This window comes from Petromyzon marinus, chromosome 50 (assembly GCF_048934315.1).
Source record: "Petromyzon marinus isolate PM22_M1 ecotype Great Lakes invasive population chromosome 50, UKy_Petmar_22M1.pri1.0, whole genome shotgun sequence".
In the NCBI taxonomy this organism is placed as follows: Eukaryota; Metazoa; Chordata; class Hyperoartia; order Petromyzontiformes; family Petromyzontidae; genus Petromyzon; species Petromyzon marinus.
The window spans coordinates 3,674,105-3,701,055 of record NC_133716.1 but is presented as its reverse complement, the minus strand read 5'-3'; the positions used below and the strand labels follow the sequence as shown (position 1 = coordinate 3,701,055).

The window sequence follows — 26,951 nt, the reverse complement described above, 5'->3', positions numbered from 1 at the left end:
AAAAGCTTCTGCCTCTGCTGTATAATTCCAGTAGCCTGCCAGTGGCAGCCGCACACGCACCGCATACCACGAGCACACAACTGGAAATTCAAGTTTCTCGCAGCCGCAGCAGCAGCAACAGCAGCCGCAGCAGCAGCCGCAGTCACGACGGTTCTCGCTCGGCCCATCACGGGGCGATGAGCTGCGGGTTTTGCCATCGGCACAATAAGCGCAGGTGGCTCCCGTGACCCCCCCCCCACCAACGCACGACTCGGGATCGATGTCTGTGTCCTGGACCAACAGCGGCCAACCCCCAACTGCCCGGTTTGAAATTATCGATCACAGTGAAATTCCATTTGTGCCCGGCCGCCCTCTGGCTGGCTCGTCCTGGTCCCGAGTGCGTGGCGATTCACGTTCCCACTCCTCCACCCCCCACTCCTCCTACTCCTCCTCCACCCCCCCCACTTACCCTCCTCCCCAGTCCAGCTCCGTGGACCCGGTTACAGCCGTGGGCTGGCTGCGTGGAGTGTCGCTGGCAGCGGCTGTAAGGTGAGAGCAGTGAGGCCACAACCCCCCTCCACCTCTTCCCAAGTCGCTAGCCTACAACCGGCTGCGTCCACATCGCACAGGCGTGGTGTGTACAGTTTGGGGTGCGGCAGGGTTTGACTGTGGCTGTGTGGTTAGTGATGGTGGGTTTGGTGGCTTGGTGATGGAGCTTTTAGAGGAATGACGACGGAATGCGGCTTTGCCGCCTTCAAAGGACAGGCGTGCCGCCGGCATTCGTTCTGCGAGGGTGATCATCGGCCACACTCGTGGTGACACTTGGGGTGTGTGTTGGGGGGGGGGGCCTTCTGGCTAGAGGAGGAGCCACCACCAGCACCACCACAGGTGGACTGCATTGTCGGAACGAGGGGCGGGGGCGAGTGCTCGCTGCTGTCCGTGCTGCACGGGGCTGCTAGCTGACTCTGGCGGTGTTGTGGGGAGTGGTCGCAAAAGTGCCACTCGGTGGCCGTCCACTCAAACGAAACTTGGTAAGAGCGAAGACTAAAAAAAAACTTTTAAAAAAAGAGCAGCAGCAGCAGCAATGTGAAGTTGAGACTTGGCTGTGGATGAGCGAGGAGCCCGTGAAGCGAGCGAGGACGGAAGGTTTGGGGCGGCCGTCTCCGGCCAGCCGAGCGTCCACTGCGACCGGGCTAGCCGGCGTCCCGTCACCTCGGGGTCGCTGTCTGTGACGCTCCGCGAGCAATGCGGGGCAGCAGGGTATAGTCAGTGTTGGGGTGGAGAGGCGTGTGCCAGGTCGGTTGTTTACTCGCCGTGTGCTTTGGAGGAGTTCGCCGACGCCGGAGACTTTTGCCTCGTCTGCGGAGATGGGGCATCACCAACAGGTGTGTGTGTGTCTGTGTGTTCTCTCGTGTGTGTCTGTGTGTGTGTACTCTCGTGTGTGTCTGTGTGTACTCTCGTGTGTGTGTGCCTGTGTGTACTCTCGTGTGTGTGTTCTCTCGTGTGTGTGTGTCTGTGTGTACTCCCGTGTGTGTGTTCTCACCAAGAGGTGTGTGTGTGTCTGTGTGTTTTCCCGTGTGTGTGTGTCTGTGTGTTCTTTCGTGTGTGTCTGTGTGTACTCTCGTGTGTGTGTCTGTGTGTACTCGTCTGTGTGTACTCCCGTGTGTGTTTGTGTGTACTCCCGTGTGTGTGTGTCTGTGTGTACTCCCGTGTGTGTCTGTGTGTACTCCCGTGTGTGTGTTCTCACGAACAGGTGTGTGTGTGTCTGTGTGTTCCCTCATGTGCCGTGCCGGCCTTCATAAGTGCTACTCGCTCACAGCACTCGCCCCAACAGTCTGTTCAGGCTGTACGCGGGATCTTTGTCTTTATCTGCGTTAGTCCGACTGTATCCTTGCCATTCTCTCTGCTCGTCTGTGTGGGGAGCGGTCGTGTAGTGGCTGGCGCTGAACCCGGAGAGCCCAATTCGATTCCCACTCAGGGCCAACAACAGCAGTGGCGATTATCTGAACCGATCCTGGGCCTCCCCCTAGGTCGACTCGGCCTCAAATGGGTACACGGTGCTGTGTGTAAAACGTCAGCGCCGGGGAGACAAAGGCAGCCGAGCGTGGTGTCAGTTTATTGAACTCATTTCGCACGCAATGTAGCCACCCACCACCACCCCCTTGTGTGCCATGCCGGCCTTCATAGGCGCTGCTTCTGCTGCTGCTCGCAAACAGCACTTGCCCCGACAGTCTGTGAAAGGGGCCTACACTGGGGATCTGTGCATGTCGCGTGAACTCAGACCGCACGTGTCGCTTTCTAGTGAAAGCGACACCTCTGTTCAGCCCGGCGCGCTGTTTGGCTGCTGCTAGGCGGCTTCGCCACGCGGCGCGCCACGTGGTTGCCTGGCGCCGGGTAAACCCAAATCAGTTGTTGAAGGAACATTTTGGGATGTTGTTGTTGTGTCCGCATCGTGTCCCGACGTTTCGGCGCCGAGGCGCGTTGCGTCAGGCACTCCACGCGGTCGCTGTTCACCTCAACGGCAGCCGTACGCAGAGGAAGTGCCGACTGTCTCGTCTGCGTGCGTGCGTGCGGTGCCAAAGCGACCGTGTTGGGACTACGTTGAGGTCCGTTTACGCGTGAACTTGGTTTACGCGTTAACTCGGTGAACGCGTGAGCAGCGCGATTTACGCGTGAGCTCGTGAGCTCGTGAACTCGGTTTACGCGTGAACTCGGTTTACACGTGAAATCAGTTTACGCGTGAACTTGGTTTACGCGTTAACTCGGTGAACGCGTGAGCAGCGCGATTTACGCGTGAAGCACAAAGTGCCGGCTCGGCCTGTCCACTCGCGTTCACCGCCCTACAGTGCACAACTGTTAATCCGCCCCCGTGCCCCTCCAGCTCTGTGTGTCCGTGTGGCAGCCACGTTGCAGGTTGACTTGCGGATTAACGCGTCCACGCGCGGCTGCGGCTGAGAGCTTTTGGACACACGGGGCGGCGGGTTGATGCCGTGCCCGTGCCGAGGGTACAGTAATCCCACCGGGCACGCGGGGGACAACAGGCGGATAAACAAACAGGCGGAGACACAACCAACAGGCGGGCACGTCAAAGTCCCGGTGGGGGAGGGGGGGGGGGCGTGCGGGGTGTGTGGGCAACGTGTTCCGCACGCGATTGGGTTGGAACCGCGGGAGCCGATCGATCCTCGCCCGCTGTGCAACGGCCGCGGGGCCCCGTGGCGACCGCGGCGGCCTCGCTGGAGGGTCTGGCCGCACCGATGGCCACGGCTCCATTGACCCGGCTGCTGGCGAGCGAGTTCGCCTGCCCGCACGCTCTCCCCCGCTCTCTCTCGCCCGCTCTCTCTTCCCTGGTTGTTGTTGGCAGAGGTCTCGGGGCGTGAATGACGACGCCTCGGAGGGGGGGGGGGGAGACTGCGGCCACGTCGTCTTTTCCCCGGCTACCGGCAAATATTTTGCGTGCGCCAGAACCTTGCGACCCTGCGGAGTCGTCGGGTTGGCGAGAGGAGCCGGCAGCGGCGTGCGGGCAACGCGAATCGTTCACAGCGCAGAGTCGATGGTCCGGGGGGGGGGGGGGGTGGGCAACGTTCGTTACGCGGAAATTATTTTGACCCGCTATTGATTTGTGTCTGCGCAGTCTTTTTGATTTTACTTCTCGTAACGTCGGTCGTGTTTTTTTTGCTCCATCGCCGCCGTGCTTTGAATGTTTTTTTTATGTTATTGCTTTTGCACGTTTTTTGCCCTTCCAGGTCACTCGTGCGTATGAGATGCCAACGCTGGTCTCTTGAGTTTCTCCCCTGGTTAAACAAAAGTCACTTAAACTTCGAGCGACGTCCCCAGGCAATGGCCCTTGTGCCGGGAAAACTTCTGCAACGGTTTTGTTTTGTTTACAGGTTTTGTTGAAATCTTATTGGATGTTGTGCGCGGTTTAGTAATATGCATCGTGTGCTGTGTGTGCTGTGTGTTTCTTACAGACTTCCTTCGCTCTGAATTCCAGCAAGGCAACGTGCTTATATTTACGACGCGGCCTTTCAGCTCGCACACAAAGCAATACAATTTATTGACCACCAATTGAGAGGTGGGATTGCATTGCCCCTCCGAACATTCCGCACCAGCGCTCGACGCTGAATTACAACGCCAACCTCCAAAGGGACCAGGAACTGAGAGGGAGTAAGCGTGGCAGCGAGAGGCACAAGCAAACCGAGGTTAAGCATAGGGCCCCAAGCAGCTCAAGGGGGTGAGGGCAGGGGGGACGGGCAATCCAGGCTTTGCTGGAATTAAAATCCTAAGAAACAACACGAGATAATTAACATTACACGCCAGTTCATCTCCTGCCCCTCTTGTTGTTGCTGTTGTTGCTGCGTGTCTCTCATCTCGCTACGTCTCTGTCCCTCTCTGTACCTCGCCTGGCATCTGTCTCGGTCTCTTCTCAAAATTTCGCTCCACCTGTCTCTCGCCTACACATTTTCTTGACTCGCCACACCCCTGCCTCTCGTCCCCGCACAACCGCTTCCCATCGGGGCCTCCCAAATGGGCCCGCAGCGGCATTGGGCACCGACGCAGGCCTAGCACGCCCGCAAAAAAGCCTTCCTTGGGGCGACGGACTCTCAACAGTGCTCTGCGAGCCGCGACCGATCGACGCCGGCAATGGCGGACGGGGGCGGCCGGTGCCGCATCTGCAGCTTGGAGCTGCGCGGGAGCCAGCGCCGCTGGATTTTCGGCGGGGAGAGCGCGACGGGCCGCCCGGGCCTCCGCGTCATCCTCTCGCACCTCCTGGGCCAGGAGCTGGTGCGCGGAGATGGCCGCGGGGAGTTTGCGTGCGGGAAGTGCGCCTTCTCCCTCGAGCGCGTCTACAGGTGCGCTGCTGCTGTTGTTGCTGCTGCTGCTGTTGTTGCTGCTGTTGTTGCTGTTGTTGCTGCTGTTGCTGCTGTTGCTGCTGTTGCTGCTGTTGCTGCTGTTGCTGCTGCCACCAACACCGCTGCCCTCCGGCCGGTTTATCGGCGTTATTGTCCCGCGCGGGTTTCCGTGGTTGTACTGCTGCCGCTGCTGCTGTTGCACAGCTCTCTTTTGGGTCATACCGACGTTTCGCACCACACCCCGGGCGGGAGCTGCCTCGGAATTGAATGGGCGCGTCCGGCGCGCGTGTGCGGCGAAAACGCCGGACGTCGTGCGGTACGACCCGTGACCCAAGGGAGAGCTGTTGAGGCTCGGTGAGACTCTCCGGGCTAAACGAGGGTTCACGTTTGTTTTCGTTCAACCCCGGCGAGAACTCGAGAGGGCATGACGGGGAGTCTCATTGGCAGCAGCAGCGGGGACGTGGACTGCCAACGACAGAAGTTGAAGGAATAAGAATGAAAGTACGGCAATGAAAGTAAATAGAAATCTGCGCGAAAATACAACTGCGTCGGGGGGGGGGGGGGGGGGGAAATGAAAAGTATTGCGCAATCATAAATCGTCGTTCAGCAATAAACTCCCCGTCGCGCGAGGCGGCTGGAGATGGATTATGTTTCGCCCGATCGCAGCACGTTTGTACCGTCGTACGTAGCGTCGTTATTGGAGACACCGCTAATGACGACGCGTGGTCATGCACGTGGTGCGCGCGCACCGCAGGTACGACGGCGTGATGAACCGCGTGAAGGCGCTGTCCATCGAGCGCATGCAGAAGCTGGCGACGGAGCGCGACAAGCTGGCGCAGTGCGTGCTCTTCCAGTACGGCCGCTCGAACCCGGGCCAGGGCCGGCCCGGCGGGGGCCGGCAGCGCTTGCTGGACGCGAGCCGCGTCGCGTATAATGACCTGCTGCAGGACGACGCCGCCTTCTCCGAGTACGAGAGCTGGTCCGAGCGCGGCGGCGGGGGCGACGGCAGCGGCGGCGCCTGCTCCTACTCCTTCGCCTCGACGCCGCTCAAGAGCGCGCCGGGAGGCCGCGGGCCGTCCCGCCACGGCCCCGCTTCGGGCCGCTCCACGCCGAGCGGCTGCGGCGGCGCCGCCGCCATGCGCCGGAGCGTCAGCGTGGACTCGCTGCGCGTGCCGGACGCGCGCTACGAGTCCGTGTGCAAGGTCCCGCGCAAGGTGGCGGCCGGAATGGGCGCCCGGTCGCCCTGGTCCGTGTCGCGCTCCGTCAGCGTCGGGGGCGGCAGCGTCGGGGGCGGCAGCGTCGGCACCGCGGACGGCGCCTCCTCCGCGACGAGACGGAGCCGCGGCGCGGGCCAGGGCTCCTTCGGCAGGCGGGGGTGGGGGGCGGTCGGCTCCGTCGGCTCGTCCGTGTCCCTGGGGTCCCTGGCATCCTTCGGCGCCGTGCCCGCGCTGTCGATCGCCGAGGAGGAAGAGGATGGCGACTGCGAGGACGCGGTGGACAGCGTGAGCGTCTTCTCGGCCCGCTCGCCCGTCACGTCTCCGCCGCCGCCGGCGCTCGCCCGCTCCCTGCAGCTGGTGCGCAGCATCGGCGTCCGCAGCCTCCGCCCCTCCAAGGGCAGCAGGATTCCCACGCCGGCGCGGCGGGGGGGCGGCGGCGGCGGCGGCGCCGTCTCGGCGCGGACGCGTAGCGAGCGCAGCACGCCGCGTGGCAGCCCCCGCCGCGAGGAGGCGCCGGAGCTCTCGGGGGGCAACGCCGTCGGAGCGGAGGAGCGCGGCGCTTGCCGTGAGGTACGGGGCGAGCTGCGTTTTTTACATCGGGAGCCACCGGCGCCCTGTGGTGCCGCGGGGTCGCGGCGGTGGTGGATCTGGCTCGGCAGGGATGGGCGGTTTAAAAAAAGATTGATAAATAAAAAAAACTTTCATTATTTTATTCGTTTGAAACGGTGGGCAAGATTTTTTTTTTCGAATGCCATCCATCCAACAGGCGGTTGACACAGAGCTGCAAATTATTTTAATAAATGTATTTGGCAGTGAATTAAAAAAGCCAAAGATTATATACAATATATTTTTTGTGTCGCTCTTATCCTCCAGATTTTGAGAAAGGCCCCACGTTTCAGTCTCAGTTATGCTTCGCTGCTCAAATTAATATTTCATAGCCGTGTATTTGCCGCGTCACCGCGTGTGATGCTCCGTGTGCCCCCGTTGCCCGGCCAATGCCCTTTTAATTCTGCCCTAAGCAGGGTGCGTGCCCAGCCACGGCGCGACCCAGTTTCACGGCGTTGCCGCATTCTCGCAAATAGAATGACACCTTCACCGGGGCTTCGGGACGAATGTGCAAGCCTGCAAAATGATGGTGACTGGGTGACGATGACGACGATGACGATGATGACGACAATGATGTTGATGATGTTGATGATGATGGAGGGGAACAATTCTAATAAAGGTGCCACCACACCCATGATTAAACCTGCGTCACGAGCGAGAAGGATAGTCTCCCGCCCGATCACCAGGCTCGCGTAGAGACCCATAGACTCACATAGAAACCCGCAAATTCGCATAGAGACCCGCAGACTCGCATAGAGACCCATAGACTCACATAGAGACCCGCAGATTCGCATAGAGACCCGCAGACTCGCATAGAGACCCGTAGACTCGCATAGAGACCCATAGACTCGCATAGAGACCCATAGACTCACATAGAGAAACATAGACTCACATAGGGACCCGCAGATTCGCATAGAGACCCGTAGACTCGCATAGAGACCCGTAGACTCGCATAGAGACCCATATACTCGCATAGAGACCCATAGACTCACATAGAGACCCGTAGACTCGCATAGAGACCCGTAGACTCGCATAGAGACCCATAGACTCACATAGAGACCCATAGACTCACATAGAGACCCGTAGACTCGCATAGAGACCCATAGACTCACATAGAGACCCACAGACTCGCATAGAGACCCACAGACTCACATAGAGACCCACAGACTCAAATAGAGACCCACAGACGCGCATAGAGACCTGTAGACTCGCATAGAAAGTCACGAGTGTCTTATCTCATGGAGTGACTTGTCCTTGCCATAGGAATATGGAAATCCACTTGTCTCAGGCACACCACCACGGATGAGCATCACCCAGAGTTTTTTCGCGCAGGGAGAGGCCTTCAATGGCTGCCCTCTCCCGTTCGCCGTAGTCACACACGGTTACTGCTTCCGTGTCTCTCTCTCTCCCGCGGGCCTGACAGGACGTTGGCCAGCAGCTGGAGCGGGACGAGAGCGGGGCGGCCGCGCGAATCGGGGACCTCGAGCGGAGCCTGGCATGCGCCGTCGCCGGGCCGAGCCTCCGCGAGCGCCTCCTGGAGGTGCTGCCACTCCCCCGCTCCCGCACCAGTGCCGCTCGATGCGCCCGTTGACGGTTTTGATTTGCGCGCGGCTCTGCGGCGCGCGGCGGCGCGCGCGGAGATCGCGACCGTGCCACGCAGCGACGGCCACCCCCCTTCACCCACAATCCACAGTGTCCCCAGCTCGATTCCATCTCCCGGTGCACGGCGGTTGAAACAACGGTGCCGGTTCCTTAAATTCGCCCGGCAGTAGAAATGTTTAAACCGCGGTGAGTCGGTCGGCAGGTACGCGTGTGGTGGGGTAAAAGTGTGGGTACCCCCGCCGGACGTTCTTCCTGCGCCGGTGGCGGCGGCGGCTTTGTCGTGCACGGCGGTGACGTTGAGCGGGGCCCACAGGACTGCGCGAGGATGGCGGAGGAGAGAGCGGCGGGCGACGAGGACTCAGGCCACCTCGTCACGCGACTCAAGGACAGGCTGTCGGAAGGACGCTCCGCTCCCGTGGTGAGGGGGAATACCTACAGCGGACAACGGTTTGGGCAAAGGCCACTGTTCCCTGCTGTGATCTCCCTCCTATGATGTCTCTGCTATGAGTCTCTGCTATGAGGAAGTGTCGCCTATATCATATTTATTCCTCTTTCTCCCGCCGTCGAGCGATCGTGAGCGCCAGCGATGGGCTTGAGGAGGCCTGCATCCAGCAGTTGATAGATAATGGCTGTCGATGCAGATTATGAGTTTGGCACGGCCGGCTGCGACTGTCATTAGACGCGCAATTAGAGTCGTGGGAGAGTTTTCAGTCACGGGCGTGGGTCGGCCACCGCCCATCCTTCTCCCCACTTTGTGCTGAGTTAGCGGTGGTTTTCCCAAGAATAGGACAGACTCGTCCCCGCCACGGGAACGTGTAATTCCACCACTGGCTCACTGCCAGACGGGGGGCGAGTGCTGGCTTGTCTTGGTGGAAGGTAAATGGCGCAGCCCCTGCAACTTCTCGCTCGCGCTACTGCCGGCCGACAGGTCTCAGCTAGAGGGTGCATTGGCCTACTCTTCCGCGCCGGCCGGGTGTCCTGTAAGAGTACCCACACTTTACCCCACCACCACCACCACGACGACGACGACGACCACCGCACTCGAGCTGCCGATCGTAGACTAGCCGTGGTGTGGTCATCGGCACTGCCCGGTTGGACGGAGGCCTTTCCTTGACCCACATTTGAACCGTTGCCGTGTTTTCAGACCTCCGAGGCACGCGACGGTCCGTCGGATCCTCCTCGCGCGCGCGGGACAGACGGACGGGACGAGAGGGCCGGGAGGGAGGAGAGGGACGGGAGGGATGAGAAGGAGCTGCTGTGTCTGAGGGAGGCTCTGGAGGAGAAGGACTCGGACATCCGCCGGCTTTGCAGCGTCCTCTCCAGCAACGAGTCCACCATCGCGGTGAGCGGCGCTCTCCCTAATCGCGCTCGTTACGACGATGACAGCAGTGAGTGTTTGTATCGCGGTCTCATCATAACAACAATAACAACAGTGAGTGTTTGTATCGCGGTCTCATCATAACAACAATAACAACAGTGAGTGTTTGTATCACAGTCTCATCATAACAACAATAACCACAGTGAGTGTTTGTATTACAGTCTCATCATAACAACAATAACAACAGTGAGTGTATGTATCGCGGTCTCATCATAACAACAATAACCACAGTGAGTGTTTGTATCGCGGTCTCATCATAACAACAATAACAACAGTGAGTGTTTGTATCACAGTCTCATCATAACAACAATAACCACAGTGAGTGTTTGTATCACAGTCTCATCATAACAATAACCACAGTGAGTGTTTGTATCGCGGTCTCATCATAACAACAATAACAACAGTGAGTGTATGTATCGCGGTCTCATCATAACAACAATAACAACAGTGAGTGTTTGTATCGCGGTCTCATCATAACAACAATAACCACAGTGAGTGTTTGTATCGCGGTCTCATCATAACAACAATAACAACAGTGAGTGTATGTATCGCGGTCTCATCATAACAACAATAACAACAGTGAGTGTTTGTATCGCGGTCTCATCATAACAACAATAACCACAGTGAGTGTTTGTATCACAGTCTCATCATAACAACAATAACAACAGTGAGTGTATGTATCGCGGTCTCATCATAACAACAATAACAACAGTGAGTGTATGTATCGCGGTCTCATCATAACAACAATAACAACAGTGAGTGTTTGTATCGCGGTCTCATCATAACAACAATAACAACAGTGAGTGTATGTATCGCGGTCTCATCATAACAACAATAACAACAGTGAGTGTTTGTATCACAGTCTCATCATAACAACAATAACCACAGTGAGTGTTTGTATCGCGGTCTCATCATAACAACAATAACAACAGTGAGTGTTTGTATCGCGGTCTCATCATAACAACAATAACCACAGTGAGTGTATGTATCGCGGTCTCATCATAACAACAATAACAACAGTGAGTGTATGTATCGCGGTCTCATCATAACAACAATAACAACAGTGAGTGTATGTATCGTGGTCTCATCATAACAACAGTGAGTGTTTGTATCACGGTCTCATCATAACAACAATAACAACAGTGAGTGTATGTATCGCGGTCTCATCATAACAACAATAACAACAGTGAGTGTTTGTATCGCGGTCTCATCATAACAACAATAACAACAGTGAGTGTATGTATCGCGGTCTCATCATAACAACAATAACAACAGTGAGTGTATGTATCGTGGTCTCATCATAACAACAATAACAACAGTGAGTGTATGTATCGCGGTCTCATCATAACAACAATAACAACAGTGAGTGTTTGTATCGCGGTCTCATCATAACAACAATAACAACAGTGAGTGTATGTATCGTGGTCTCATCATAACAACAATAACAACAGTGAGTGTTTGTATCACAGTCTCATCATAACAACAATAACAACATGCAAAGACACCGCACCGCGCTGCACAATCCCCACACGCTGAGGCGTGCGTGTTGGCAGACTGGGATTCTTTCAGCCAATTAGCGACGAGCGTTTACTCACGTGGGGGGGGGGGAACCGAATCACCCGGAGTAAAAGCCACGTGTGCGACGGGGAAATATTCTGTGCCACGCACTGTCGGGATGGACACAGATCAGTCGGCGCTTGCCGTGTCGCCTTCTGTCGGCGAGCCAGGGTACGGCACCTCCACGACACCCTTCTCAACCGACACACGCGTGTCGCACGCGCGTGTCACGTGCGTGTGTCACCGTGGCGCTCCGCTCTGCCGAACGACGATGCGGCACGACCGGGAATCTCACCGGAGCGCCGTGGGCGGCACCGCGTGGCACGGTGCCCCCGTTGTCGTGCGCAGAGCCTGGACACGGTGCTCAAGCAGAAGGACGAGGAACTGAAGCGGTCGAGCGACGCGTTCCTGGAGATGATCGACGGCTTGCGGAGCAGCCACGCGCGCGCCGCCCGGCAGAAGGACGCCCTCATCGCGGAGATGGAGCAGGCGCTGCGCAGGAAGCTCCGCGACACGGAGGTGCGGAAGGCCTCCATCCCCTCCCTCGCTTCGATCGTGACCGCGGCGCGCAACGACTGCAGTAAGAGTGCCGTCCGCTTCGCTCGCCTTGGACGTTAGAGGGCCCGTGACGTCGTTCGCAAAGAGGAGGCCGTCGTGTGCCGCCGGCGTCGGGGTTGGTCCGCGTTTGAGAAAGGAAAAAAAAAAATTGATGCCACCAAATTCCACGATCCGTCCAGGAGCTGCTGAGGAGCAGGTCGAGCGGCGGGGACGAGGCCTTGGCGGAGGCGACCGAGCGCTGCGTGGAGCAGCAGCGCCAGCTGCAGCAGGCCCTCGTCGACAGAACCCGGGAGCTCTCCGAGCACCAGGAGGAGGTGGAGAGGACGCTCCGGCTGGTCGTGGACAAGGAGCGCCTGCTCAAGGTGCGGCGCCGCCGCGACCCCCGTGCCACTTCCCCCGCGCCGATGGCGCGGTGCGGCCGCCAGCGTCGGCGGGAGCCGCTTGTTCCGCGACGTTGATCCCCCCCCCCCCCGGCCGTCGGCGTGCCGATCTCTCCACAGGAGAGGATGGAAGCCTCCTCGACGGCGGAGGGAGAGCTGAGGGCCGAGATCGAGCGGCTGAAGCGCAGCGCGGTCCAATCTCCGCGCGGAGCAGGGGCGGGCGACGCCGCTCGGGCGGTGTCCGGAGACGCGGAGGCCTCGGTGAGTCCCCACCTGTCACCCGTGTCACCCGCGCGCCAACTGCGTCACCCGCCACACGCCTGCCACCCGCGCCACCTGTGCCGCCGCTGAGCGCTGCACTCTGGGATCTCGTCATCGTCGTCACTGTGATCAGCAGCAGCCATGACCCCTCCACCGATGATGCTGATATTGCTGCTCATGATGCCCGTGATGGTAAGGGTGGTGCTGCTGCTGCTGATTATGATGGCGCTAATGACGTGGGTTTCGCAGCTGCTGCTGCTGCTCATGGCAATGATGAGGATAATGCGAAGCGAATGATGATGATGATGCTGCTGCTCGTGATGCTGACGATGACAATGATGTCACTCGTCATGGGGATGCTATTCACGATAAAGACACTTGCTAACGACGATAAGGATGTCGCAGCGGCTTCCCGTGATTATGATGATGATGACGCTGATGACGAAGCTGCCACTAACGATGATGCGCGTGGTAAATTCGGCAGGAGAGGCCTCACCAAGGAGGCCGGGACGGAGGCGGTGTCGACGCGACGCTCGTGGCTGAGAACGTGGCGCTGAAGGCCCAGCTCGCCCAGCAGGAGAAGCTCCTCAAGGTGAGAGCCGACTCGAGTCGCCTCGGTCCATTTGGGCCGTCTCGAGCCGTCTCGGGCCGTCTCCCGTCGTAACGTTTAGTTCGGCACTGCGACGATTCACTGTGGGCAACAGAACATAGGGGCAGTGCTGCAAAATGCATCGTTATTATTATTACGATTCCGCGTGCTTACCAAGGGAGGCTTCACTGAGTCTCAAGACTCTATTTCAGGATGGTCCTGCCCAGTTTTCACTTGGGAGGGTGATGCTGCTGCTGCTGCGTGCGATCCCAATTGAGTGATTTGCAGGGTGATTTCTTCAGCGTTGGGATGCTGTTGGGCCAATAAGAGTGACATTGTGTGGTTTGTTTAGCGATGGGAGGGAAGCCAGAGAACCCGCGAGGAAAGCCACTCAGAAGAGGGGTGAGAACGAACCAACTCCACACAGAGAGGCAGGCGCCCGAGTCAGACATCGAACCCGGGCCGTCGTTGACGTGAGGCACGAGCAGTAGCGCCGCGTTGGCGCCCAGCGACCCGCCACAGTAGCCAGAACGCACGCCGTGACGGCAGTGGGGCGACCGAACTACCGGGGGGTCGCAGTTGTCGGAGCAGCACACACAAAGCGGATAAACATCGCCAAACGAGCGGCGAGGCCGTTGAAGTAACGGCGCGCCGCGTCCGACGGCCCCAAACCACCCCGCCGTTTTGTTGTGTGCAAAACGGCGGGGTGTGCCCCAGGAGTTGGGTGAGGAATGGGCTCCGGCATTCGTACCCCCCCCCCCGAGGCCAGCGTCGTTTAGCCTGGAGCACTCCAAGCTAGACGACGGGAGTCGTCTCGCCGCTACGCACGGCACGATTTCCTCATTCCGCCCAACCCAATGGCCGTATCCTCTCGGGCGCATTAGGGGACGGGTCGATGGCGTGCGGAGGGCATTCATCCAGCGATGGATTGACAACGGCTGACGGTGATCGAGTGAGTCGGTGCAGTGTCCCGAGTGCTACGTTGACACTTTGAAGCTTGTGAGTTACAGTGCCTGTTGTTGGGGATTCACTCAGCACCACCATCTTTTAATGAATACTACTTAGCGGCGAGTCAACAGCGATAATCCTACGCACGTCACTGGAAGTGCGCAGTGTAAATTTGGGTCATCTGGGGTTTAGAGGTGAGGGACGCGGGGAGGTGAGGGGCGTGGTGAGGGGCGTGGTGAGGGACCTGGGGAGGTGAGGGGCGTGGTGAGGGACGTGGTGAGGGACGTGGTGAGGGACGTGGTGAGGGACGTGGTGAGGGACGTGGTGAGGTGAGGGGCGTGGTGAGGCGAGAGACGTGGTGAGCTGAGCGTAGATCCAGGAGATGTTGTGCAGATGGAGGAATGAGGTTGTGCAGTATTGAGGGACGTGGGGCGAGAGCGAGAATTTGCGATCGATGATGATGCCGAGGTTGCGTGCAGACAACAATAATTCGCGTTTGGTATCCGTGCCATTCCGCTCGCATCAAGGGCTTTCGTGGAGGCGCTACGCTTAACAGGCAGGCATAGCCTGCCAGTATCACGATCAGATTATTTATTTATGTATACTGGAGGGATCCGATGAGATATAAATAATTTTTTTCACACAGATGTTCAGTAGGGGCAGGTAAGAACGTTACAACAGCGAACGGCACAGAAACACGCTAGGAGTGCAAAGTACAAATGGGTGAAGGGTAACACCGGTCCACGAGGCCTACCATTTTTCCGAACGACGTCACGGGATCTGATAGTGGCACCCACAGTGAAACGGACGGTGCGTGTGTTTTTGATCGTTTCTATGTTTCTGGTCGCTACGCCCGCAGCGTTAATCAGGGGGTATCCGCCGGCTCGAGCCCCCAACCTCCGCGAGAAGCGGCGAACGAGCGACCGCTCGGCCTTCCGTGACGAGGCCATCGGTGCACAAACCACGCAGAGCTTCTCGCGCCGTGCGGCGTCGTGTTCCTCGCGTGCCGCGTGCCGGATGTCGTGTCCCGTGTCTCGCATCTAATGTTTCGTGTATCATGTATCATGTGTCGTGTATCATGTGTCGTGTATCATGTGTCGTGTATCATGTGTTGAGTGTCGTGTCTCACATATCGTGTCCCGTGTATCATGTGTCGTGTATCATGTGTCGTGTATCATGTGTCGTGTATCATGTGTCGTGTATCATGTGTCGTGTATCATGTGTCGTGTATCATGTGTCGTGTATCATGTGTCGTGTATCATGTGTTGAATGTCGTGTCTCGCATCTCATGTTTCGTGTATCATGTTTCGTGTATCATGTATCATGTGTCGTGTATCATGTGTTGAGTGTCGTGTCTCGCATGTCGTGTCCCGTGTATCATGTGTCGTGTATCATGTGTCGTGTATCATGTGTCGTGTGTCACGTGTCGTGTGTCGTGTGTCACGTGTCGCGTGTCGTGCGTCACGTGTCGTGTGTCACGTGTCACGTGTCGTGTGTCACGTGTCGTGTGTCACGTGTCGCGTGTCGTGCGTCACGTGTCGTGTGTCACGTGTCACGTGTCGTGTGTCACGTCGCATGTCACGTGTCGTGTGTCACGTGTCGTGTGTCACGTGTCGCGTGTCGTGTGTCACGTGTCGTGTGTCACGTGTCGTGTGTCACGTGTCGTGTGTCACGTGTCACGTGTCGTGTGTCGTGCGTCACGTGTCGCGTGCCCGGGGCAGGAGCTCGTGGCAGAGGGCAGCAGGAACGGAGACCACGGCCGCTACGACTACGACGACGACGCTCACCACCTCCTCCTCCTCGACGACGACGTAGACGACGACGAGGGGGATGACGGTGAGACGCACGGCGTGCCGGGCCGCCCGCGTGGCGAGTTCACGTTGGGAGCTGCGGATTTTCCGCGCGGGGTAAATACTGAAAACGCTCTGCCCTCGCGAGCAGGGAGACGAGCGGATTACCCCGTGCGTGCCCAGCCTCTCTTACTTCAGGAAACGAGGGGAAGCGTGGCTCTCCAGAGTACGTCTGGGTTCTGCGATGATCAAACGGTCGCCAAGGAAGAACACTTTGGGCCGATGTGAGCACACGAGCTGTCGGCGATTTGACTGCTTGAAAGAGTTTACCGGCAATTTTTTAAATAACAAGATGTGTAAAATTTTGATTGAAAGCTTTCGTGACTGCAGGGATTCATATTCTTGGTTCTTTCGGTAAAGTCACCACGTAGAAGGCAAACAATGTTTTATATTTGTATTATTTTATTGTTTCCCTTCTACGTGACTTTACCAAAAGAACCAAGAATATAAAAAGATGTGTTCCGGTTTTCTCGTGCATGTGCCGGACTCTACCGGTGATGTGCGTGTCCGCGTACCTGGTGCGGTGTGTAACACATCGCCACCGGGGAGACAAAGGCGGCCGGGCACGGTGGCGGGCCACCCACCTCCTTCGTGTGCCGCGCCGGCGTTCACAGGTGCTGCTCGCCAAACACACGCTCGCCCCAACCAGTCTGTTGAGGCTTACACGGTGGGGGGGTCTTGTGCCTTTGTGTGCCGTTGCGTGCCCCCCCCCCCGGTAAAGATTTGCTGCCGGAGTTCCCTCGGTTTGTCACTCGCTCCCCTCCGCTGGGGTCCGCCCCCGGAGAGCGAAGCGACGCGGACACAAGTCGCCCACCCGCGGCGGCCTTCAGCAACGGTCTCGAGGCCAAGGTACCGCTGGCTACCGACACCAAATCCAAAAACATTTTATTTCATTTTACCAGGTGCAAGGCCCCGCTCGAGCTATTATTGTACGGCTCTTTTTTTGTCACAAAGCGACCGGGGCTGCCACAAATGATAGCTCGAAAACGTACCGGCGGCTTGTCATCGCGTGAAAGTGGCGGCCGAGCAGTGGAAACAATGGGAACGCGTGGTGACGTTGAATTCTAAACGTGGAGGGAAAACACGGAGGGCCCGGAGAACAATCCACACGACCACAGGGAGACAGAGAGAGAGAGAGAGAGACACACGCAGACTCCAAATATACAGCAGCGGGCGTCAGGGTCGGGATGGAACCCACGACCTCCTGGTAGCCAACACGTCGCCACCGTGGCCACAACTAGCGGGGGGCCGCCCGTCACCGAGGCGCGGCGACAATCGCACCGCTACTCACCCGGTGTCGGCGTGTTGCAGCTTCACGCTTTGAGAAGTCCCAGTCGCCTTGCGGCGTCGCCAGGGGACAAAACGGAACGTCGCGGTCGGTCTCCGCTCTTCTAAAGCGCTCGCTTGACAGCGCGCTTGGCCCGGAACGTCTAATTAAGGCCACACGGGGGATCTTTGTTTTGTTCGCGTGTCGCTTAGAAGGCCGCGGGCTCGGACGGTGGACGGCAGCAGTCGCCCCCCACGGCCGTGTCCACTTCCGCCAGGTGAGTTCAGAAGTCAGCGCGCAGCGATGGAGCCGTGGACTGAGAGCGGCTGGAATCGATTATTATTCCTTGTTATTGTTACTGCTACTACTACTTGTTACATCGTTGTGTAAGTTTGAGTGCGGGGCATTCCTCGGGGTTGCCCTGCGGCGCACCGCGCGCCCCGAAGCGCCTCACCTCTCTCGCTCCCTCGCAGCGCTGCGACCTTGACCAAGCAGCCGAAGCAGCCCGCTAAGCAGAGGCCCTCCAAGGCCACCAAGCAGGGGCCCCCCAAGAAGAGGGCGGCGATGGCGGCGGGCGGCGGAGCCTCGAGCCACAACGGCAAGAAGGCCGCCGCGCCGCGCCAGGACGAGTGACGGCCGCCGCGGCCGTGGGCGCGGCCGCCGTCCGGGCGTGGAGGCGACGCGGCGGCAGCCTCGTCGCCGCCACCGCATGCGGAAGCCCTCGTCGGCGTCGGCGTCGGCGTCGGCGTCGGCGTCGGCGTCGGCGCCGTCGTCGGCCGTGGTCTATCCACTGCCGGATGAGAAGGCCTCCCGAAAATCGTCTCTCTCGATCCCACGATGCGATGGCCCCACCTTGCTCCTGATCTCATCCCCTCTCTGTTCTTGAAGTCGAAAAGTAAAAATGAGTCGGGGTCCAATTCATCACCGGCCAGGTTCTGTCCACTGCTGGATGAAGGCGCCTCCCCAGGCCGGCGCCATCCGTCGCGATGCTGCGATGCAACACCCCTAACCGAGCACGAGCCGGTTTCATCGTACCATCTCCTCGGAGGAACGTCGTCTACGGACGCGCTCCATTCCTTCCACCACCCCTTCCATGGAACGGGATCACGGAAATAACCTGCGGGCGCTCGCCTCGCCCTGCCTGCCGAAGACTAACACACACACACGCACACACGCACACACGCACGCACGCTCACACACTGGGGAGTTCAATAGAACGACACGGAGCAAGTTTTGCACATTAAGAATTATGCTTCACAGGGGCAATAATTTCCCTTTGCACTCTCTCTACACTGCGAACTTCATCGACGGAACTTCCACTGCCGCGGTGCAGAGCGCCGAGTGGGCTTCGTGGGGGTTTGCTGGCGGGAATGCTCTCGTTGCTCTCGCCTTCTGCTGTAAAACAGAATCCCCAAATCACCCTGCGGTTTCGCTTGGCCTCGGCGGCACGGGTGTCGCGGGTGTCGTGGGCGGCACGGGTGAAGTGGGTGGTGTGGGTGGTGCGGGTGGAGTGGGTGGCATGGGTGGCATGGGTGGGATGGGTCGAACTGGTGGCATTGGTGGAACGGGTGGCATGGGTGGGATGGGTGGGATGGGTGGGATGGGTGGAACTGGTGGCATCGGTGGAACTTGTGGCATGGGTGGCATGGGTGGGATGGGTGGTGCGGGTGGAATGGGGCCTTGCGGCAAGTGCGTGCCGTGCCGTGTCCGTGCCGTGCTGCTTTTAGAGGTCCCCTTGCTGACGTGCTCACTGCCTCTCGTGCGTCCCTCTCGATGGCGCGTGCTGGGTCTCCCCGGGTTCCAGTCCGACCCGACGGGGTTTCTGAGGTACAGGCGGACACGTGACGTTGTACTGCACTCAAGCGGCTGCGCTGGGTGCACCGCACGCCCCGAAGCGCCTCACCTCTCTCGCTCCCTCGCAGCGCTGCGACCTTGACCAAGCAGCCGAAGCAGCCCGCTAAGCAGAGGCCCTCCAAGGCCACCAAGCAGGGGCCCCCCAAGAAGAGGGCGGCGATGGCGGCGGGCGGCGGAGCCTCGAGCCACAACGGCAAGAAGGCCGCCGCGCCGCGCCAGGACGAGTGACGGCCGCCGCGGCCGTGGGCGCGGCGGCCGTCCGGGCGTGGAGGCGACGCGGCGGCAGCCTCGTCGCCGCCACCGCATGCGGAAGCCCTCGTCGGCGTCGGCGTCGGCGTCGGCGTCGGCGCCGTGGTCGGCCGTGGTCTATCCACTGCCGGATGAGAAGGCCTCCCGAAAATCGTCTCTCTCGATCCCACGATGCGATGGCCCCACCTTGCTCCTGATCTCATCCCCTCTCTGTTCTTGAAGTCGAAAAGTAAAAATGAGTCGGGGTCCAATTCATCACCGGCCAGGTTCTGTCCACTGCTGGATGAAGGCGCCTCCCCAGGCCGGCGCCATCCGTCGCGATGCTGCGATGCAACACCCCTAACCGAGCACGAGCCGGTTTCATCGTTCCATCTCCTCGGAGGAACGTCGTCTACGGACGCGCTCCATTCCTTCCACCACCCCTTCCATGGAACGGGATCACGGAAATAACCTGCGGGCGCTCGCCTCGCCCTGCCTGCCGAAGACTAACACGCACACACGCACACACGCACGCTCACACACTGGGGAGTTCAATAGAACGACACGGAGCAAGTTTTGCACATTAAGAATTATGCTTCACGGGGGCAATAATTTCCCTTTGCACTCTCTCTACACTGCGAACTTCATCGACGGAACTTCCACTGCCGCGGTGCAGAGCGCCGAGTGGGCTTTGTGGGGGTTTGCTGGCGGGAATGCTCTCGTTGCTCTCTCCTTCTGTTGTAAAACAGAATCCCCAAATCACCCTGCGGTTTCGCTTGGCCTCGGCGGCGCGGGTGTCGCAGGTGTCGTGGGCGGCACGGGTGAAGTGGGTGGTGTGGGTGGTGCGGGTGGAGTGGGTGGCATGGGTGGCATGGGTGGGATGGGTCGAACTGGTGGCATTGGTGGAACGGGTGGCATGGGTGGGATGGGTGGGATGGGTGGAACTGGTGGCATCGGTGGAACGGGTGGCATGGGTGGCATGGGTGGGATGGGTGGCGCGGGTGGAATGGGGCCTTGCGGCAAGTGCGTGCCGTGTCCGTGCCGTGTTCGTGCCGTGCTGCTTTTAGAGGTCCCCTTGCTGACGTGCTCACTGCCTCTCGTGCGTCCCTCTCGATGGCGCGTGCTGGGTCTCCCCGGGTTCCAGTCCGACCCGACGGGGTTTCTGAGGTACAGGCGGACACGTGACGTTGTACTGCACTCAAGCGGCTGTGCTGGGTGACTGTTGTTCCTGGAGCATGAAGTTCCGTGCCGATGGGCCCCTCGCACTGCTCCAGGAACAGACGTCGCTTTAGTTACAGACACGTGTCGTAAGCGTCAATCCTCAGCTGCGAGGAGGCGATGACGCTGTGATCACGTGAGCGAAGTGATTTTGACAGCGCTGCCCTCCTCTACGCCATTCACAAGGGGGGGGGGTGGGGGGGGCGGAGGGGTCTCCGAGCGTTTTAGGTGACAGCATCTCAACGCGTTCCATAGGGCGCCCCCAGTGGCGGCAGCAGCAGCTTGTCCCTGCGTGGCACCAGGTGACTCGGCACGTGGCCTGCGAGCGGACACCAGTCGGCTGCCGGTAGGGGGCGATGACAGCTCCTGTGCGATCCCAATTGAGCGCTGGTGTAGCGGTTAGAGCGCTGCGCCCCGAACCCGGCGAGCCGAGTTCGATTCCCGCCCACGGCCCACCAACGCCAGCAACCCCGATTCATCTGAACCGGTCCTGAGCCTCCCCTGGGTCGACTCAAACGGAGTGTCTGGTGCGTTGCATAAACATCGCCACCGGGGAGACAAAGGCGGCCTGGCAGGCGTGGTGCTGGCCACCCACCCCCTTCGTGCGCCGTGCCGGCCTTCGTAGATGCTGCTACTCTCTCGCGGCACTTGCCCCAACAGTCTGTTACAGCCTATACGAGGGGGGGTCTTTGTCTTTGGTCGCACTGGACGTGGGTCGAACGGCGCGTTTGCAGGTCTCGTTTCGAGGCGCCTGAGACGCCGTGCCCCCCCCCCCCCCCCGAGCGTTTCCTCGTCGTGTGGTTGGGATTGCAAGCCCGGTCGTGAAACCACGGCGCAAGCGACTTAAATCCTCCTCGCCCTCTCTCCGTGCCCACTCCCACCGCCTCGCCTCCATCCACCCAGCAGTATAAACGGGTGACGCCGCAGTCAAGATGACGGGTGGGGTAAAGTGTGGGTACTCCCACGTCGCCTCCCAAGGACGGCCCGGCCAGCCTGGAAGATCGGGCCCAAACAACAACAACAACAACAACAACAAAACTGCCACCAGTTCCGTCAGCGGGGATCCGGCAGCGGTGACGCGGGCGAGCACTTGCGGGGCTGCGCTTTTACCTCTCGCGCGTCCGCACGAGTCCTGCACTGGGGCACGCACGCGGACTCGGCGTCGCTCTGTGCGTCCACGTAGAAGACGTCGCCTGCCGAACACCAACAGGGCCCTGCGTGTTGTGGGGGGGGGGGTTCCGTCAACGTTTTTTTGCAAACGTTTGGCCGACTTGCACCTTCCCCCTGACTCCACCGACTTGCACCTTCCCCCTGACACCACCGGTGTATGGCTGTGGCGTGGCATGACAAGTTGATAAAAAAAACTCTACCGGGGGAGGGGGGGGCGGGGACAGAGAAGGGGGGGGGGCGTTTGTTTTTAAATGACCCAAAAAGAAATCCACTTCACGGTCTGCGTCTAAAAGACGCAGAGTCAACACCAGATTTCAACAAAATCGTCACTGGAGTTGACCAAACATCCCCAATAATTATAGGACCAGCAGAGCTTGGGCAATGTTTGCCGGTGACGCCGGTTCTGGGGGGAGGGGGTGAGGGGGGGGGGGTCACAGAATCTAGAGCGGCGATTTGATCTGCGATTTCCCTATGAACAACGATGCTATGCATACACATTATTATTATTGCTGTTAACGTTGTTAATGTTGACTGTGAGCGAAGCTCACTTGATAGCGGTGTTCGTCAATGCAACCGTGTGGTGGGTCGTACTGTTCGGCTTGGCAGTGTCTAAGCTTTAGGTTAATGCATATTAAATGAAAAATAAATAACACCGGACGATGTTCACTGACGGTATGGAAGCCTCACGTGTTCATTCAGCTGAGCCGTCTCCATACCTGTCAACTCCTTATCAGTGCCCTACCTTATGAGAGACCAATCCACACATTATTGGTCACCCCGTGCACTTATACATCTCAACGTTCATCCTACACAGTCCCATCACAAGGGAGAAACACAAACAAATGGACGAACAAAATGTTTGGTGCCCGTATTGAAACGGCCGTACGCCGTATGGACCTGAAAACTCAATTTCCCTCGACAAGAATACGTGCGGTAAAGCGTACGGGTTGACAGCACTGCGTCTGTGTCAGCTGTCCCGAGCCATTGCCTGGGAACCTCACGTGGTGTCGTGGGGCCCACAACCACCACGTGCTGGCATACTGGACCCAACTTTTTATTTATTTTTCTCTCTTCTCGCAAAGTGGTACCCTCGCTGAATGTTTACGAGTTCGGATGGAGTCTCCTGCGAGGGTTAGAGACCCTGAGTTCGACTCCAGGCGTCAGCTGCCCGAGTGTGGACCGCATTCTCTGGTGCAGTGAGTTGATGGCCCCAGCCCGGGACACCAGTGACTACTACAAAGACAAAGTTCCCCCGTGTAGCCTTAGCGGACTGTCGGGGTAAGTGATGTTAGCGAGCAGCACCGACGAAGGCCGGCACGGCACACGAGGGGGTTGGTGGCCAACAACCACGCCCGGCCGCCTTTGCCTCCCCAGTGGCGATGTTTACAAATCGCACCAGGTACTTATTTGAGGCCGAGTCTACCTAGGGGGAGTCCCAGGACCGGTTTAGATAATCGTCATCGGTGTTGGCCGTGAGCGGGAATGGAACCCGGGTTGCCGGGTTCGTACCCTACCGCCCCCCACTATATACTCACACACACACACAACGCGACACCGTCGCACAGACAATCGGTGGAGGGAAGGGGTGAATTAGAACGGCGTTTAGTGGTTAGTTTGGTGTCCTTTCCTCCCCGGCACCTCCGATTAGCACGGTTGGCTACGTACGGTGCGAAAGAAGTTCAACACACTGTAGATTAAATCTTCACTTAAAGCTTTCGTGACTGCAGGAATTCATATTGTTCTTGTGTCTTTCGGTAAAGTCACGTAGATAGGTTCAAAGAAAATAACAAAAAAAACTACGACGTTTCGATCGCAACACAAGCGGTCGTCAGGAAAAATAAATGTTACACTTTACATGTTTACATGTACACTGTACCTAACAAAACAAGATATTTAAGTATACAGTCATCATCCTAGTCCTGCTTTATTCTAAACGTGGGATGTAGAATTCGTGTTTTTTTTAATGTTTAGTTAGTTCATTGCATGTCGCTAATGCGAACGGTTCTTCGAGTGTGTAACCGTCGGTGCACACATTTGTCCTTGTTAAGTTCAGTTTTAGACGTTCAAAACCTGCGTGCGTGGTCGACCTCATCATCATCAGACCTCCTTTGCCAGTACCAAAATATAATAATATGGGTTTTCTCCTTTTTTATATATATACGTAGTCGACCTGTTTGGTGTTCATACTTCAGGGGCATCGCACGCGATTCAAAGTTCGGCTCGACTCTCAACTCGTCCCATCATCGTTCCAAAGGTTCATAAACCGCGGGTACCGCTTTGGCGTCGTCCTCCACGCTCACGCGCGCGGCTCAGGGTAGCTCGGGGTGAGCCTGGTGGACACCGCACTCTGGCTCGGCTTGCGTGGGAAACGGGACGCGCGGAAAAGGGGCCGTCCATAAATGACGTCACGCGATTTTTGACCCCCCCTCTCTCCCATCGTCAAATTTGACGTCACAAAGCTCTGCCCCCCCCCCCCCCAAATATTAAAAAAATGCTTCAAATCGCTTTAAACTATTGTCATTGTAGTGCGTATTTAATGTGGCGCTGCACTCTGATGTTGTAGGAGAAAACATTAAAAAGTCTATTTAATTAAGTAGAACGTGTTGTCTATATTTATTAAAAGTTGCGCATTTTGATGTGACGTCACATTCCTCAAGCCCCCCCTCCCCCCTCGTCGCACATCGTCACAAATCTCTGATCCCCCCCCTTCCTAGGTGCGTGACGTCATTTATGGACGGCCCCAAATACTCGACACCTTTTTGACCTTGACTCAACCGCGATCACGACGACGCCGCCGGCACTAAACGCCGAGCCGCTTTGACAACCCCCCCCCCCCCCGGCGCGGATTGTCGCTGCTCGTTCTTGCCCGCCCGAGGTGACGTTGCGACAGCAAGACGGCCCTGGGTTCGACTCCATTTGGGCCCCGTGGGTCACTGGGAACAGCGGCCACGGTGCCGCCGCCGCCGCCGCCTCCTCCGAATCGATCCCTCGGTTTTTTTTTGTTTCGCTCGCTCCCAAAAAAATGTGGGGGTCTTTAACGTCCACGCGCACACCCGCAGTCACGAACCCAGGGGCAGCCTGTCGGAGTCCCAACCCCGCCAACATCCGCGGCAATTTTTAATGTATTTATTTATGAGTTATGACCGCGCTCGTTTAGTCAGCAAAAGCCTCTGCGAGTCTCAAGACCCATGTTTCACGAGGGTCCTGCCAAGTGTGTCGCGGTAGGGGACGATGCTGCTGCTGATGTTGTGAGATGCCATGTGGTGAGTCATTTGCAGGGAATTTTACAGCTTTGGAATGATAATAGGGGTTTTCCCCTTTTTTTCAGGCAACAAAACTGAAACCACGTAGGTAAAAATAAAATGACAAAAATCACGACGTTTCGGCCACAACACAAGTGGCCTTCATCAGGTGAAGGGACCGGACTGTCTAGAGAGCAGCGTTGGAGTGGATTCATGTCTGCATTAACCACAATACCTGCAGTCAAAATGCAAACAAAAACATACTATGATAATATATGCATTGTCCTTGAAGCTGATTGGTCCACACCAAGGGACGGCTTTCTTTTGAGCCTCGACGCAATTGGTGCTCGACCAGATGACGCCAAAAGGCGTACAGCTCAAAGACAATGCACTATCAAAGTAATGAGGGCTCGGGGTGAGCATCTACATCATTAGACCCCCTTTGCCAGTACCAAAATATAATAATAGGGTTTTCCCCCTTTGATGTAAATGCTCACCCCGAGGCCTCATTACTTTGATAGTGCATTGTCTTTGAGCTGTACGCCTTTTGGCGTCATCTGGTCGAGCACCAATTGGGTCGAGCCTCAAAAGAAAGCCGTCCCTTGGTGTGGGCCAATCAGTTTCAAGGACAATGCATATATTATCATAGTGTGTGTTTTTGTTTGCATTTGATTGCAAGTATTGTGGTTAATGCAGACATGAATCCTTGTAAAAAGGTTTCAGTTTTGTTGCCAGAAAAAAGGGAAAAACCCTATTATTACATTTTGGCACTGGCAAAGGAGGTCTAATGATGTAGCTTTGGAATGTTTTTGTTTGTTGGCACTACCAGCTACATATTTATTTTATAGCTCTCCTGGAAAACCAGAACACCCGGAGGAATCCCACGCAGAACTGGGAGAGAAAATTAAAAAAACATTCCATGCAGAAAGGCGCCCCATTTGCAATTCGAACCCAGGCCCTTCTCGACGTGAGGCCACGAGTGTCAGCCACTGTGCCGCTCGTCTCCACACGCAGATGTCCTTCCGATGTATGCGGCAGAGCCCTCTGCGCTGTCCCCGCTGTGCTGTGAGTGGTGACTCTCCTCGCCGCGGGTGATCGCCTTCACAGGAGACCTGCGAGCACGCGAACACCGACCCAGCTGACGACGTGGCCGTGCCGCACGTGTTTGTAACGTTCAGCCCCTTTGTCAATCCGCTGCTGTTGGCAACAACAACAAAAAATGAATAAAAGCACAAATTTGTAACGGGCTAAAGTGTCATCTTCTTGGTTCTTTCGGTAAAGTCACGTAGAATGGAATAAAAATAATAAAAATAAAACAATAAAATAAAAGTTTGTTTGCGTGTGTGTTTTCATACTCCTCCCTCGCTTTCTATTTCATTCTCTCTCTCTGTCTCGAGAACGACTCAGAGGGCGTTGGAAAGCGCAACGCGGTCGGGCAGCCAGGAGAGGCGTCAACAATTACCCAAGGTCTGTGGTCCAATATTGGGATGTTTAGCCAGCTCCATGAATGAGTGTTTACTCATTCAGTGGGAGTGAGTGGGCAGGCACGATCCAGATGGAGAGGGACTCACTTGCTGTGCTGCCATACCCCGGCAAGCCAGGAGATCGAGACTTGTACGTGTGTATGCTGAACTTCTTTCGCAGCGTACGTAGCCAACCGTTCTAAGGGAGACAAAGGCGGCCGGGCGTGGTTGCTGGTCACCCACCGCCTCGTGTGCCGTGCCGGCCTTCATCGGTGCTGCTCGCCAATGGCACTTGCCCCAACAGTCTGTGCCGGCTACACGGGGGAACTTTGTCCGCGGCTCGTGGTTGCCACGTGGTGTTGCGAATTGCCCAGATCGGCCGCCAGGGGTCACTGCAGCATCGCCACGCGGCGCGGGCTCTAAGATTTAGGCCACTGCCGACTGCAGAACCTCATCGCATGGAACTGGGGGCACTCGTCAACTTGGAGGCTCCTCCACACGCTCGCCAGTCACAACAACACCGTGTGTGGCCCTTCAAAGTGCAGTGACTGACTCGGAGACGGTAAGACTTGGACGCATTTCTTTTATTTAACGAGCACCATCGGGATAATACGCAGCCAACGTGGGGTACAGACTAGTACTGTTGCTGGCCTCTACACAACACTAGCCGTCTAACAAGATAAACAAAAAAGAAAACAGACGACGTTTCGGGCAATGGTCCTTAGCCCTTCCCT

General features: G+C 57.6%; 1 protein-coding gene across 4 annotated transcripts; it reads left to right on the top strand.

The window, feature by feature from the left end:
- Nucleotides 1-26,378, top strand: LOC116953151 (uncharacterized). Of its 4 annotated transcripts, none has more exons than XM_076074770.1 (14): nt 1-1,364; nt 3,948-4,829; nt 5,584-6,616; nt 8,076-8,192; nt 8,568-8,672; nt 9,399-9,596; nt 11,538-11,708; nt 11,927-12,109; nt 12,248-12,388; nt 12,873-12,980; nt 15,647-15,761; nt 16,497-16,624; nt 17,255-17,319; nt 23,678-26,378. In XM_076074770.1, the coding sequence occupies exons 2-14, from the start codon at nt 4,621-4,623 to the stop codon at nt 23,772-23,774; spliced, it is 2,670 nt and encodes an 889-aa protein (XP_075930885.1). In that variant the 5' UTR covers nt 1-1,364; nt 3,948-4,620; the 3' UTR covers nt 23,775-26,378. The 4 variants fall into 4 exon arrangements, with proteins under 4 accessions (XP_075930885.1, XP_032828946.2, XP_032828947.2 ...); XM_032973055.2 differs by lacking the exon at nt 23,678-26,378 and adding an exon at nt 17,516-18,561 and having other exon boundaries at nt 2-528; XM_032973056.2 differs by lacking the exon at nt 23,678-26,378 and adding an exon at nt 17,516-18,561 and having other exon boundaries at nt 2-1,010.
- Nucleotides 26,379-26,951: the final 573 nt, after the last annotated feature.

Coding starts and splice junctions, on each gene's coding strand:
- LOC116953151 (XM_032973055.2), top strand. CDS start 4,621: ATGGCGGACGGGGGCGGCCGGTGCCGCATCTGCAGCTTGGAGCTGCGC. Junction 9,597..11,537: donor GCAACGAGTCCACCATCGCG/GTGAGCGGCGCT, acceptor TGTCGTGCGCAG/AGCCTGGACACGGTGCTCAA. Junction 11,709..11,926: donor GGAAGCTCCGCGACACGGAG/GTGCGGAAGGCC, acceptor CGATCCGTCCAG/GAGCTGCTGAGGAGCAGGTC.